A 16,657-nucleotide genomic window follows, 5' to 3' on the forward strand; every position below is an offset into this window, starting at 1 on the left:
GCAGCCCAGATCTCAGATGAAGCACAGCCACCTCAGTTCCTGCAGCCACAATGCCCCAACCCCCAGTCCCAGCCTACTCCACACCACAGCCCTTCACTAAATGTGGGATGAACTTAACAGAGAAAGGGATGGAACCTTGGGATGCTTCTGAGTGGAACCATGGACACCTGCATGGGTGACCCATAGGTTAGCTGTGACCACACAGGCCTCACTTACTTCAGCAATTACAAACTTTGGGGCAGGTGACACACTCGAGGGTAACAGAGCCTGATGAAACCCAACCCTCAAGGCTTCTATTCCAACTGGGAAATGGACCCTGCCCCCAGCAGGGCAGTGACAGCCATGAACAAAGAGAAAGAACCACCTCATATCCAGCACAGGCTCTAGACACTGAAACACCAACCACACCCCCATCAAGGGGATAACAGCCAGCACACTCGGAGGAAAGACGTGGCTGGTATCCATACCAAAACCAGCCCTTGCACCAAAAATACTGGACACACACAGTCTACACAGGGATGCTCCCACATAAAAATTCCCCTTCAAGATTACAGTAGACAACTGTTTCTCCTAAATTCATAGAGATAAAGTTAAGTAAAATAAAAAGGCAGAGGAATTATTCCCAATTAAAAGAACAAGAGGGGCTTCCCTGGTGGCGCAGTAGTTGAGAGTCCGCCTGCCGATGCAGGGGACACGGGTTCGTGCCCTGGTCCGGGAAGATCCCACATGCCGCGGAGCGGCTGGGCCCGTGAGCCATGGCTGCTGAGCCTGCACGTCCGGAGCCTGTGCTCCGCAACGGGAGAGGCCACAACAGTGAGAGGGCTGCGTACCGCAAAAAAAAAAAAAAAAAGAAGAAGAGAAATCCCCTGAAAGAACAAATAATGAAATAGACCTCAGTTTACTAGAACCCAATTAAAAAGGAGGTATTAAAAATACTAAAGGAATTAAGAAAGATTATCATTAGAAATGCATATCATTGTAACAAGAAACTATAAAGATGAACCAACCAAAATTAGATAATTCAGTTGCTGAGGTAAATACCAATCTAGAAGCAATGAATAACATACTAAATGACACAGAAGAACGAATAAGTGATCTGGATGACAGAATAATGGAAATCACCCAGCTAGAACAGCACACAGAAAGACAAAAGAAAAAAAAAAGCAATATATGAGATCTATGGGATAATACAACACATGTCAAATGACACATAATATGGGTTCCAGAAGGAGGAGAGAAAGAAGGGAATCAAAAATGTATTTGATGAAATTATGGCTGAAAACTTCCCAAGTGTTAAAAAGAACACATATCCAGGGACAGGAATCACAGAAGATCCCAAACAAGGTGAACCCAAACAGACCCACACCAAGACATATCAGAATTAAAATGGCAAAATTTAAAGATAAAAAGAGGATTCTAAAGGCAGCAAGAGAAAAACAAAGAGTAGGTCACAAGGGAACGCCTATAACACTATCAGCTGATTTTGCTGCAGAAACTTTGCAGGCCAGAAGGGAGTCGAACGACAAATTCAAATTCCTGAAAGGGAAAACCCTACAACTTTGGATACTCTACCCAACAAGATTATCATTTAGAATAGACGGATAGATAAAGAATTCCTCAGACAAGCAAAAACTAAAAGAATTCAGCAATATTAAACCTAGCCTAAAGAAATATTTAAGGGTTTTCTCCAAATAGAAAAGAAACAAGGGGCTTCCCTGGTGGCACAATGGTTAAGAATCCTCCTGCCAAGGCAGGCGACATGGGTTCGAGCCCTGTACCGGAAGATCCCAAATGCCACGGAGCAACTAAGCCCATGTGCTACAACTACTGAGCCTGCACTCTAGAGCCCGTGAGCCACAACTACTGAGCCTGTGTGCCACAACTAATGAAGCCTGCACGCTTAGAGCCCATGCTCTGCAATGAGAGGCCACCACAATGAGAAACCCATGCACCACAACAATAGAAAGCCCGCGCGCAGCAATGAAGACCCAACACAGCCAAAATTAAATAAATAAATAAATATATTAAAAAAAGAAAGAAAAGAAACAAGAATAGAGGAAAGGGGAAATCACAATAGGTAAGGCAAACATATGAAAGGATTGAGGATTGCTTAAAAAACAAAAAATCTGTAGAAGTGATGATAACTACAATTAACAGCAAAAGGATAAACATGAAGTTGTAAAATAGGACATAAAAATCACAAAATGTGGCAGAGGGGTATATAAAAATGTACATCTTTTAGAATGTGTTTGAAGTTGAACACCTATCAGTTTAAAGCAAATATATATAGTATGGGTCAACATACTTGAACTCCATGGTAACCACAAATCAAAAACAGACAATATATTCACAAAAAACAAAAGGAAAGGAACTCAAGTATACTACAAAAGAAAATCAACAAACCACAAAAGGAAAAACAAAAAGAAGAAATGAACAAAAATAACTACAAAGATGACTGGAAAACAAAGTTTAAAATGGCAATAAGTATATACCAATAAATAATTACTTTAAATGTTGATGGACTAAATGCTCTGATCAAAAGACATAGAGTGGCAGACTGAAAAAAAAAGATCCTACAATATGCTGCCTACAAGAAACTCACTTCACAGCGAAAGACACACACAGAGTGAAAGTAAGGGGATGAGAAAATGTATTTCATGCAAATGGAAATGACAGGTTAACTGGGGATAGAAATACTCATATCAGACAAAATAGACTTTAAAACAAAGTCCATAAAGAAAGACAAAGAAGGACATTATATAATGATAAAGGGAAGAATAGTATGTTATACTCATTAACATATGCACCCAATAGAGGAGCACCTAAATACTAAAACAATAATAACAGACATAAAGGGACAAATGGACAATAATACAATGATAGTAGGAGACTTTAACAATCTACTGACACCAATGGACAGATCTTCCAGAAATTAAATCAATAATGCAATGGAGGTCCTAAATGACACAATAGACCAGTTGGCTTTAACTGATATCTACAGGACACTACATCCAAATACATATTCTTTACAAGCACACAAGAAAAATTCTCTAGGATGGACCACATACAAGGTCACAAAACAAGCCTCACAAATTCAGGAGGATAGAAATTACAACAAGCATGTTTTCTGACCATAATGATATGAAACTAGAAATCAACTGCAAAAAGTAATATGGGGAAATAACAAACATAAGGAAACTAAACAACATACTACTAAAAAATCCAACAGGTCAACAATGAAATCAAAGAGAAATCAGAAAATACCTCAAGACAAATGACAATGAAAATACAACATTACACAATCTATGGGATGCAGAATAGCAGTTCTGAGAGGGAAGTTCATAGTGATATAGGCCTTCCTCAAGAAACAAGAAAAATCTCAAACACAAAACCTAACCTACCACCTAAAAGAATTAGAAAAAGAAGAATAAACAACACCCAAAGTCAGCAGAAGGAAGGAAATAATAATGATAAGTGTGGAAATAAATAATATTTATATTAAAAACAATAAAAATGATCAGTGAAACCATGAGCTGGTTTTTTTCTGAAAGGTAAAGTCAACAAACCTCTAGCTACGTTCACCAAGAAGAAAAGAGAGAGGACCCAAATAAACAAAATAAGAAATGAAAGAGGAGAAATCACAACATATACCTCAGAAATACAAAAAAAATCATAAGAGAATACTATTGTTATATGCCAACAAATTGGACAATCTAGAAGAAATGAACAAGGTTCTAGAAATATATAGCCTGCCAAAACTGAGTCAAGAAAAATCAGGTAATTTGAACAGGCCAATCACTAGAAGTGAAATAGATTCTGTATTAATAATAATAATAATAAGTCCCTACAAACAAAATTCAAGGACTGGACAACTTCTCTGGGGAATTCTACCAAACATACAAAGAATTTACACCTATCCTGCTCCAACTATTCCAGAAAATTGAAGAGGAGGGAACACTCCCAAATTTATTCTATGAAGCCACCATCACCCTGTTACCAAAACCAGACAAAGACACTAAAAAAACAAAAACAAAATAAAAAAGGAAAAGAAAAGAAAAAGAAAATTATAGGTCAATATCTTGATGATTATAGAGGCAGAAATTCTCAACAAAATATTAGCAAACTGAAGCCAACAAAACAAAACGATCATACACTACAACCAAGTGGGATTCATCCCAGGTTCACAAGGATGGTTCAACATACACAAATCAATCGATGTGATACACCACATTAACAAAAGGAAAGACAAAAAATATATGATCATCTCAATAGATGCAGAAAAACATTTGACAAAATTCAACATCTATTCTTGATTAAAAACTCACCGAAGTGGGTATAGAGGGAACATAATTCAACATAATAAAATCCATTTATGACAAACCCACAGCCAACATAATACTCAAGAGTGAAAAACTGAAAGCCTTTCTGCTAAATTCAGGAAAAATACAAGGATGCCAACTCTCACCACTTCTATTCAACTTCTACTGCAAGTCCTGGCCACAGAAATCAGACAAGAAAAAGAAATAAAATGAGTACAATTTGGAAGGGAAGAGGTAAAACTGTCACTATTTGCAGAGTACATGATACTCCATATAGAGAACCCTAAAGTGTCCACACAACTATTATTAGAATAAATGAATTCAGCAAGGTAGAAGGATGCAAGATTAATATGCAGAAATCCGTTACATTTCTTTACACTAACAATGAAATGTCAGAAAGAGACAGCCAAAAAAAAAAAAAATCCCACTTAAAATCATGTCCAAAAAAATAAAATACTTATTACTCATTACTTCACTGCCTTTGGGGACACAACTGTCAACAAGACAGCCAGCCTGGCCCTCGGGGGGCTCACCACCTGGTGGGGGAGGCAGAAGTGGAGATCCAGTCATTGCCGATGTGGTGAGTGCTGTGGGAAAGGACAGAGCATCACCTCACATGTACCAGTGGGTCCACAGTGGGCAGGGGGTGGCGAGGCCTCTCTGAGGAAGTTACTTCGCTGCCTTAACCAAGGCAGTGAAGTAACTATACACTGAAGAGTCTAAAACATTGATAAAGGAAATGAAGACCATTCGAAGAAATGGAAAGATATCCCATGCTCTTGGATGGGAAGAACTAATATTGTTAAAATGGCCATACTATCCAAAGCAATCTACAGATTTAATGTGAGCCCTATCAAAATACCCATGATATTTTTCACAGAAATAGAACAAATAATCCTAAAATTTATTTGGAACAACAAAAGACGCAGAGTTGCCAAAGCAATCCTGAGGAAAGAGAATAAAGCCGGAGGCATAATCCTCTGGACTTCAGACTATACTACACAGCTCTAGTAATCAAAGCAGTGTGATATTGGTACAATAATGGATATATGGATCAATGGAGCAGAATAGAGAGCCCAGAGATAAACCCACACACCTATGGTCAATTAATCTGTGACAAAAAAGGCAAGAATATACAACGGAGAAAAGACAGTCTCTTCAACAAGTGGTGTTGGGAAAGCTGGACAGCTACATGTAAATCAATGAAATGAGAACACGCCCTCACAGCATATACAAAAATAAACTCAAAATGGCTTAAAGACCTAAGTACAAGACATGATACCATAAAATTTCTAGAAGAGAATACAGGCATAAAATTCTCAAACATAAATAAATTGTAGCAATATTTTCTTAGATCAGTCTCCCAAGGCAAAAAAATAAAAGCAAAAGTAAACGAACTGGACTACATCAAACTTAAAAGCTTTTGCACATCAACTAAATGAAAAGACAACCTACAGAATGGGAGAAATATTTGCAAATGTTGCAAGCAACAAGGAATTAATATGCAAAATATACAGACAGCTCATACAACTAAATATAAAAAAAAAAAAACCCAAACAGCCCAATAAAAAAAATGGCAGAAGACCTAAATAGACATTTTTCCAAAGAAGACATACAGATGGGCAACATGAAAAGATTCTCACAATCGCTAATTATTAGAGAAATGTAAATCGAAATCACAATGGGTTATCACCTCACTCAGGTCAAAATGGCAATCATCAAAAAGTCTACAAATATCAACTGTTGGAGAGCATGTGGAGAAAAGGGAACCCTCCTACACTGTTGGTGGGAATGTAAATTGGTACAGCCACTATGAAGAACAGTGGAGGTTCCTTAAAAAACTAAATATAGAGCTATCATATAGCAGCCCCACTCCTGGGTAGATACCCAGAAAAGACAAAAACTATAATTCAAAAAGATACATGCACCCCATGCCAAGACATGGAAACAACCCAAGTGCCCATCAACAGACAATTGGCTTAAGAAAATGTGATATAGATACATATATATATATATATAATGGAATATTACTCAGCTATAAAGAATAATGAAATATTGCCATTTGTAGCAAAATGAGTGGACCTAGAGAATATTATACTTAGTGAAGTAAGTCACACAGAAAAAGACAAATATTGTATGCTATCAGTTACATGTGGAATATAAAAAATAATACAAATGAACCTATATACAAAACAGAAAGAGACTCACAGACATAGGAATACAAACTGATATTTATCAAAGGGGAAGGGGGGAGTGATAAATTAGGAGTATGGGATTAACAGATACAAACTACTCTACAGAGAATAGATAAGCAACGAAGATTTACTGCATACCACAGGGTACTATATTCAATATCTTGTAGTAACCTACAATGGAAAATAATCAGAAAAAATATATATAATACATAATATATATAAATGAATATTATATACATATATAAATGAATCACTTTGCTGTACACCTTAAACTAACACAATACTGTAAATCAAATATACTTCAGTTATATATATGACAATATATTTGAGATTTTCTGGACTCTTTATTCTATTCCATTGTCCTATATGCCAGTACTACACTGTTTTGATCATTGTAGATTTGTAGTTAGTTTTCAAATCAGGATATGTGAGTTCCAACTTTGTACTTTATTTTAAAACGGTTCTGATTATTCAGTGTTCCTTGAGATTCCTTATGAAGTTTAGGAATGATTATTCTATTACTGTAGAAGATGCTTGGAATTTTCATAGGGATTTCATTGAATCTGTAGATTGCTGTTAGTACTGACATCTTAATATTAAGATTCCAATGTGAAAATGGGATGTCTTTCCATTTATATTTTCTTTAATGTTTTTCAATATTGTTTTGTTGTTTTCAGTGTTCACATGTTTTGCCTTTTTGGATAAATTTGTTTCTAAATATTTTTTTCTTTTTGATGCTAACATAAACAGAATTGGTTTCTCAATTTCTTTTTAGTTATTACTCATTGTTAGTGTATGGAAATGCAGCTGACCTTTTCTTAACCTCTTGATTGAGTATGATTGACTTAAAAATGCCATATATGTCTGATGTATACAACCTGATCAGCTTGGAGATAAGTATACACCTGTGAAATCATCACCACAATCAAGGCCATAAACTTATGCATCACCTCCTAAAGTTTCCTCTCACTCCATTCATTTATTAATTTTATTATTTATTTGTTTACTTATATATTTATCATACTTTTTTTTTTTTTGCGATACGTGGGCCTCTCACTGCTGTGGCCTCTCCCACTGCGGAGCACAGGCTCCAGACACACAGGCTCAGCGGCCATGGCTCACGGGCCCAGCCGCTCCGCGGCATGTGGGATCTTCCCGGACCGGGGCACGAACCCGCGTCCCCTGCATTGGCAGGCGGACTCTCAACCACTGCACCACCAGGGAAGCCCTATCATACATTTTTTTTCTTTTGTGGTAAGAGCACTTAACGTAAGATCTACTTTCTTTGCAGATTAAGTATACCGTATATTAGTGTTAACTTAGGCCTTAAGTTGTGTAGCAGATCTCCAGAACCTACTCATTTTGTGTAACTGAAACTTTGTGCCTTTTCACTAACCAACCCCTCTTTGTTTTTCCCTCTTATCAGCCCCTGGTAACCAATATTCTATGCTCTGGTTCTGAATTTGATTAAATTCCTCATAAAAGTAGGATAATGTAATATTTGTCTTTTTATTTTTGTGGCTGTGTCATGTCTTAGTTGCAGCACGTGGGATCTTTGTTGCGGCATGCTGGATCTTTTGTTTTGGCGCATGGGCTTCTCTCTAGTTGTGGTGTGCGGGCTTTAGAGAGCATGGGCTCAGTAGCTGTGGCACACAGGGTCCAGAGTACACGGGCTCAGTAGTTGCAGTGCATGGGCCTAGTTGACCCCGCGGCATGTGGGATCTTAGTTCCCTGACCAGGGATCAAACCTGCTTCCCCTCTGTTAGAAGGTGGGTTCTTAACCACTGGACCACCAGGGAAGTCCCAGGATTTGTCTTTCTGTGTCTGGTTATTTCACTTAGCATAACGTCCTCCAGTTACATCCAGGTTGTTCTAAATGGCAGGATTTGCTGCTTTTTAAAGGCTAATATTCTGTATTTATATACCACATTTTCTTTGCCCATTCATCTATTGACAGTCATTTAGGCTGTGTCTATATCCTGATTATTGTGAATAATGTTGTAATGAATATGGGAGTTCAGATATCTCTTTGAGACTCTCACTTCAATACTTTTGGAGATATACCCAGAAGTGGGATTACTGGATCATAAGGTATTTCTATGTTTAGCTTTTTGAAGAACCTCCATAGGTTTTCCATGGTGGCTGTAAAAATTTACATACCCAGCCACAGTGTACAAGGCATCCCATTTCTCAACATCCTCACCAACATCCTCACCATCCTTGTTATCTTTTATTTTTATTTTTAATTTTTTTTGGTAATAGCCATTCTAACAGGTGTGAAGTGATATCTCATTTTTTAATTTATTTGCATTTCCCTGATAAACACCTTCTCATATGCCTGTTTGTATAATGGAAGACATTTGTTTGTCTTCTGGGAAACGTCTATTCAGGTTCTTTGCCCAATTTTTAACGGTTCCTTCTATATTTTGGGTATTAACCTCTTATCAGATATGTCTTTTGCAAATATTTCTTCCATTCCATAGTTTCCCTTTACATTTTATTTCTTTTGCTGTGCAGTAGCTTTTTAGTTTGATATAATTCCGCTTGTCTATTTTTGCTTTTGTTGCCTGAGGTCTTGATGTCATATCCAATAAATCATCACAAAGTCCAATATTTTGCTTTTTTCATGTTTTCTTCTAAGAGTTTTATGTATAAAGGTTTCATGTTTATTTCTTCAATGCATTTTGAGTTGATTTTTCTATATGGTGTGAGACAATGATCTAACTTCATTCTTTTGCATGTGTATATCCAGTTTTCCCATCACTGTTTATTGAAGAAACTATCCTTTCCCAATTTTGTATTATTTATTTATTTATCTTTTGGCTGCACCACCTGGCTTGTGGGATCTTAGTTCCCCAACCAGGGATTGAAACTTGACCCTCGGCAGTGAGAGCACAGAGTCCTAACCACTGGACTGCCAGGGAATTCCCAGTATTCTTGATACACTTCTCGAAGATCAGTTGACTGTAGATGTGTGGACTTATTTCTGAGCTCTCTACTATGTTCCATTGTTTTATTGCCAGTACCATAGCTTTGTAATATATTTTCAAATCAGGAAGTGTAATGCCTCCCGCTTTGTGCTTCTTGTGTAAAATTGCTTTGGACATACAGGGTCTTTTATGGTTCCAAGTGAATTCTAGGATTATTTTTTCTATTTCTGTAAAGAATGCCATTGGGATTTTGATAGGGATTGTATTAAAACTATAGATCACTTTGGGTAGTATGGATATTTTAACCATATTCTTTCAATCCATGAACATGGGATGTCCTTCCATTTATTTGTGTCTTCTTTAATTTCTTTCATCAATGTTTTATAGTTTTTAGTGTGCAAGTCTTTCACCTCCTTGATTAAGCTTATTCCTAAGTATTTTATTCTTTTTGATGCTATCATAAATGAGATTTTTTTTTTTTACTTTCCTTTTTGGATAGGTTTTTATTTGTGTATTGAAATGCAACTGATTTTTATGTTGCCTTTCGTATCCTGCAAATTTACTGAATTCATATATTGGTTCTAACAGTTTTGGGTGGAGTCTTTAGGATGTTCTACATAGAAGATCATGTCATCTGCAAACAGAGATAATTTTACTTCTTCTTTTCTGATTTGGATGCCTTTTTTCCCCCTTCTTATTGCTTAATTGCTCTTTCTAGGACTTATAGCACTATGTTGAACAGAAGTGGCAAAAGAGAGCATTCTTTTTTTTGGTTGTTGTTGTTTGTTTGTTTCTGATTTTAGGGAAAAACTTTTAGGCTTTCATCATTGTTCTGGGTTTTTCATATATGACCTTTATCATACTGAAGAAGTTTCCTTCTATTCCTAGTTTTAGTGTATTATGTTGTGAAAGATTGTCGAATTTTGTCAAATGTTTTTTTTTTCTGCATGAATTGAGATGATCATGTGGTGTTTTTTCCCTCATCATATTAATGTGATATATTACATTGATAGATTTTCATGTGTTGAAGCATCCTTGCATTCCAGGAATAAATCCACTTGGTTATGATGTATAATCCTTTTCTATGTTTCTGTGTTCTGTTTGCTAGTATTTTGTTGAGGATTTTTGTATCAATATTCATAAGGGATATTGATCTGTAGTTTTCTTATAGTTTCTTTGTCAGGCTTTGGTATCAGGGTAATATTGACCTCATGAAATCAGAGGTGCTCTTTAACATTTTGGAAGAGTTAGAGAAGTATTTGACTTAGTTCTTCTTTAAATATTTGGTGAAATACACCAGTGAAGCCACCTGGTCCACAGTTTTCTTTGTTGGGAGGTTTCTTGACTACCAACTCAAAGTCATTACTTGTTGTAGATTCATTCAGATTTTTTCTTTCTTCATTATTGAGTTATAGTTGATAGTGTGTTTCCAGGAAATTATTTTTTTTCATTTAGGTTATCCAGTTGGTTGGTGTACACCTGTTATAATGTTCTCTTAAAATTATTTTTGTTTCTGTAAAATCAGTAGTAATGTCCTCACATTTATTTCCGATTTTAGTAATTTGAGTCTTCCCTCCTTTTTTCTTAGTGAGTTGAGCGAAAGATTTGTTAATTTTGCTGATCTTTTCGAAGAATCAACTTTTTACTTCATTGATTTTTCTCTATTGTTTATCCTCTAGTGTATTTTTTCTCTGCTCTAAACTTTAATGTTTCCTTCATTTTGCTAGCTTTGAGTTTGGTTTGCCTTCATTTTGTTGTTGTTGCTGTTGTTCCTTAAGACATAGAGTTAGGTTATTAATTTGAGATCTTTCTTCTTCTTTAACATAGATGTTTACAGGTATAAAATTCTCTCTTAGCCTTGACTTTGCTGCATCACATAAGCTTTGATATATTGTGGTTTTATTTTTAGCAAGGTATTTTGTAATTTCCCTTATGATTTATTCTTTAATCCATTGGATTTTTAAGAGTGTGTTAATTTCCACATATTTGTGAATTTTCCGGTTTTCCTTCTTTTTTGGTATCTAGTTTCATTCCACTGTGATCAGAAAAGTAACTTTGTAGTATCTTTAAAGATCTTTAAAGATGATTTAAGTCTCTTAAAATTTATTAAGACTTGTTTTGTGGCCTAATGTATGGTCTATTCCAAACAATGTACCATGTGCACTTGAGAAGAATGTGTACTCTACTGTTATTGAGTGGAGTGTTCTGTATATGTCTGTGTGGACTGCCATAACAGTAAACAAAGTATGTTGCAGCCACCAAGCCATCAGCCCCTGCAGCCGTCCCAGACTGTGTACCCCGAGGAAATTCAGGATCGTTAAAAACAGGATACTGGCCTTAGATAGTTAAGGTGAATGTCAAAGGAATGATTTCAATGAGTTCGTAGTTTTGCATCTTGCCGTACACAGAAAAGTGCTAAATTCATTAACTTGAGATGTCTGGATTTTCTTTAATTAACAGTAATCTTTTGATGTTCCAACTACCTGGTTTTTGTTGCAAAACTTCTATGTATCCTGGTTCCTCCCTTACCCTTTCAGAGCAGCCCCTCAGAGCTATCTGAGAGGCTGTCTTCTGGGCTTAAGTCCTCAGAAAGTCCTAATAGAACACAATTGTCAGCTTTTAGGATGTGCATTTTTTTCAGTTGACATCTGTTAGGTACAATTGACTTGTAGTATTGTTTAGGTTCTCTATTTTCTTATTGATCTTTTGTCTGGTTCTCCTATCTACTATTGAAAATGATTATTGAAGTATTCAACTATTTTTGTGGAATGATTTTTCCCTTCAATTCTGTGAATGTTTGCTTCATTATATTTGGGGGCTCTTTTTGGTACATACATGTTTATAATTGTCTTGTTGGATTAACTTTTGTTTAATATATAATGTCTTTCTTTATCTCTTGTAAGTTTTTAAACTGAAGTCTATTTTGTCTGAATTAGTATAGCCTACCCAGCTTTCTTTTGGTTAATATTTACAGGGAATATGTTTCCATCCTTTCACTTTCAATCTTCTGTCTTTAGAGCTAAAGTGAGTCTCTTATAGACTGTATATATTTGGATCATTTTTCTAATCCATTCTGCCTATCTCTGCCTTTTGATCAGACAGTTTAATCTATTTACGTTTAAAGTAACTACCCTTAAGGAGGAACTTACTACTGTCACTTTGCTACTTAATAAAAAAGTCTTACAGTATTTGTCTCTATTACTGCCTTCTTTTGTGTTCACCTGATTTTTTTTGTAATGACATGTTTTACTCTACTACTCCTATACATTTCTGTTTCCCCTTCATGTTATTAATGTCACAAATTATACCTTTATACGTTGTGTGTCCAATAATATAGATTTATAACTTATAAGTATTTTAGTGCATTTGTCCTTTCGGTCCTGTTGGAAATAAAAAAGTGGAGTTGCTACCAAAATTAAAGTAACGCTGCCTTTTATATTGCCCATGTATTTCTTTGTCAGATCTTTCCATCTTCATACTGCTGTGAGTTACTGTCTAGCATCCTTTCCTTTCAAACTGAAGGACTACCTTTACCATTTCTTACAGGCCAGGTAGTATACAAATAAGGTCTGCTCTGCTCCCTCCAGTTCAAGGTGACAGGAATGTGGGGACTGGGAAACAGGATGCTACCTTCTCAAGAACAAGACCACTGCCACACTGGGGAAGGAGTGGGGCAATGGCAAGTGAAAATGCCACAAAACTTTGCTGTCATTTATAGGATGGCTTTTTCTTGCTTGAATGTTTGCTTGGTTGCTGTAAACCTTTAACTTTTTTAGAGACACTACAAAATGAGTTCAGACAGCTTCTGGTTGTTTTCTTCATGTTTCCGTGGGAAAAGGTGAGCTTGGAACTTCCTAGTCTGCCATTTTGCCAAAATACTGTTTTTTAACCTATCAAATTTGCAGTGATAAAGAAACTGTGAAATTTATTGAGACTTTTGGCAAACTGGCACTATCATCAGTGTTGGTGACCGTGCTGGGACAGCAGTCTCTATGTGTGTGTATATATACGTGTGTGTATACGTATACATGTATGTATATATATAAGTATATGTATATTAGTATATATGTGTTTGTGTATGTGTGTATAAGTATACAAACACATACAGAGATTATATATGTATCTGAAAAGACTTAAAATACTAGTATCATCTGACTCCTGGGAACTCAGCTTAAGGAAATACTCATGGATGTATATGGGGAGTTTTGGCTATAAGAATATTTACTGTCCACATTCTTTATAATAATGAAACACTGGCAGCAAAATTTTGTCTAATAATAGGGGTTGGTTAAAACATATGATGGTCCACCATGCAGTGAAATGCTACATACCTAGTAAAACTCATATTGAGGAAGAATAATTTCATTGAATTAACACTATTCATTATTTCAAAACATGTTTTAAAACCAACAGCTTATTTTTAAAAAGTATCTGACCTCCCCCACTCCAATGGCAGTCATTACTGCCTTGAATCAGGCCTTTTAGCAGTTGCCCACTCCCCAAACTCTTCCTTAACCCTGGTCCTCTTAGATTTATACCTACTTTGGGTCTCACAAACCCCCGTGGCTTTACTTATCAGCTCACATTTACAGAGCATTATCTTCTGAACTCAAGGCGGCAATTCTGAGATTCCATTTTACCGAAGGAAAGAAGGATGTGATGGATTCCCAGGAGGTTAAGAGGCCATTTACCAGGCAATGTATTAATCACTCTACAAATATTAACTCATTCAGTCCTCAGAGAGAGGAAGGGACCTATTATCCTCATTTTTCAACTGAGGAAACTACAGCCCTGGGAAGCTTCTATCTTGCCTGAGCTTCCAGAGCTGGTAATTGGTAAGAGTTCAGATTTCAACCCAGGTAGTCTGGCTCCAGAGCCAAGGCTTTCAGTCACAGCTTTACTGTCTCTTGTTCTTATTAGTAGTAAAAATAATAATGATTATTAATAATATTTAATATAACACAGAAATGTGATCAACAGTGGTTTTCATTATCCAGAGCTTTTTAAGTGTTTTTACTTACAAGAGCTCACTTATCTCTGGAAACTCATTTTGCCGAGACAGGAACTGAGGCTCAAGTACCCATCGCTGATGCTGTGAAACCCACCGCAGGAATTACAGACTCATTATTATTGGTAAATAGTATAATGTAAAGGATAATAAAAAGTGCCTCCACAGTCCTTAGGGCTTCACAGTGTGATCTGACACACCTTTTACAATGTGTAACCGGCTCTGAGAGGCCAGCAACGCGGGCAAGGCAGCACACCAAGTAAGATAAAGCAAAGTTATCGTTTTGCTTACTAATAATAACGCCTCGTCCTCCAGAGCTAAAGAAAAGGCTTTTCTTAAGGAAATCAAACTCATACCGCAGGGAGGTGGTGACTTCACCTGGGTCCTGCAGCTGCTTCGTGGCCCCGGGGCAGTTTCTCCGCTGGTGCGGCACCGAAGGCGCCTCCCGGCGAGTCCCGGCCTGCGGGCACCTGGGCACCTGGGCAGGTGGGCGGGTCCGGGCTGCGGGTCGCGGACCGCCCCCGTCCCCGGTGCCAGCCCCGTGCCGCCCGCGCCCCCGCCGCCCCCAGGCCGCTCCAGGCCGACCCCGGGCCCCCTCCCCGAGTCTCCACCGCCCCGCACGCTCGGAGCCGATACCCGGCCTCACTCTCCTCCGGCTCCGGGCCCACTCACACCCGTCTCCGGCTGACCCGGGGCCCTCCCCGCGCCCCCGCCGCCTGGAGCTGCCCGGGCGGGCGGCCGGCGGCCGGTGCGAGGCCCCTCCCCGGCGGAGTCGCTCAGCTCGGAGGAAGCGGAGGCGGCGGCAGCGCCGAGACCTCGCCGCGCTCATGGCGTCGCCCGGGTGAGTGCGGCGCTCGCGGCCGCGCCGGGGTGGGGGGGGTTGCGGGGTGGGGGCTGCGGGCCGCCGCTGGCGGCCTTCCCCGGCCTGCGGCCCCGGACCCCCGCCCGCTCGCTCGCCCGCCAGGCCCCGCGGCCCTCTCCCGCCGACCTCGGGCGGAGGCGGCCCGGGCGGGGGCGGGCTGGGGGCGCAGGCTGAGGATCTCGGCTCCGGGGGCGGGCTCCGGGGCCCGGGGCGCGGAGGCCGTTGGTGGGGGGCGGGCGGAGCGGGAGGGCGTGCGGGAGCGGCAGCCCCCCACCTCCCAGCGGCGCCCCCGGCCTGGAGCCGCGGCGTCTGGTGCTCGCCCGGCGTCTGCCGCCCTGCCTTCCGCATCTGTTTTCTCCGCTTGCTCGCGTTGGAGTTGATGCTGGGTTCTCACCGCCGTCGGGATGCAGCCTGGATGTCCCCGAACGTCCGGAGCAGGGGCCGGGGCAGACCCTGCCTCGGCCTGGTCCGGGCCTCTAGCTTGGGCTGGGCCGCGGGCCCGGGTACAGTGGCTGCCCCTGTTCTGACATCACCTCCATTCCACTGTCTTGGTGTGAAAATGTTCTTTCTTTTAGGAAATGATGGTGACCTACTGAGTTTGTAATTTAAAAAAAAATTTTTTTTTGCAAAATAAAACCTCAGCAATTCATTATGATTACTTTTTGTTTTGGTAATTTAGTCGTGAAAGCTGGGAATGACAAGAGTTAATGCAACAGCTACGTTTCACAGAGGAGGAAAATTAGTCTCAAGGTCATTGCTTTAGTTGGTAACAGGCTTCATTTGACTGCTGTCCACCATTCAGTGTGTCTCAGACCTAGTGGTTATGGTAGCAATTCGCTGCACATCCTTGCACATCACAGAGGGCTTTTACTGGTGCACGGGGTGGGGTCGGGGGAATGGTGGGCTGAGAGGCAGAGAAGATGGATATCAGGCCCCTTACAGGTAAGGGAAGTTCACTGGAGTGAACTGGCTCAGTGCAGTGGGCCTTGATGGAGCAAGCTGGGTTTTGACTCCAGCCAAGTCATGGGCATTTCCCATCTACCTGCTGTCTTTCTAGGTTTAGGGAGGAGCAGTCAGAAGTACGCAGTACTTTGAGCTTGTAATTAGAATAAACAGCTCATCCCTCAGAAGGCCAGGCTGTCACCCAGAGGTTCAAGGTCCCACTGGGTTCCTGGCCCTCGTGTCAGGAAAGGATGAGGCAGGGCGCATCGGAGGCAGTAGTGGGTGGCTGAGCCTGTGTGGGGCTGCCGTGAAGCCTTTAAAAAGTGATGGTGCATTGGGCACCCCAGCCCACTACATTAAGTCAGAGGCGGACTTAATGCTCGGCTGGTGTGCCCTTCTGT

The 16,657-nt window shown here is 39.6% G+C and overlaps 1 protein-coding gene across 5 annotated transcripts in view; it reads left to right on the forward strand.

Moving 5' to 3' along the window:
- URGCP (upregulator of cell proliferation) overlaps positions 1-16,657 on the forward strand; it is a 92,521-nt gene that overhangs the window by 44,647 nt on the left and 31,217 nt on the right. The window contains exon 1 of one of the 5 annotated variants that reach the window (XM_067745701.1): positions 14,781-15,293. The exons of the other annotated variants lie outside the window; for them this stretch is intronic. Within the exon in view, the coding sequence (XP_067601802.1) occupies positions 15,280-15,293 (14 nt within the window). The 5' untranslated portion in view covers positions 14,781-15,279. Of the gene's footprint in view, positions 1-14,780; positions 15,294-16,657 lie in introns of those variants that run through there. 5 annotated transcript variants of the gene reach the window in all.

The sequence above is a fragment of the Pseudorca crassidens genome, chromosome 8 (genome assembly GCF_039906515.1).
Source record: "Pseudorca crassidens isolate mPseCra1 chromosome 8, mPseCra1.hap1, whole genome shotgun sequence".
Taxonomy (NCBI): Eukaryota; Metazoa; Chordata; class Mammalia; order Artiodactyla; family Delphinidae; genus Pseudorca; species Pseudorca crassidens.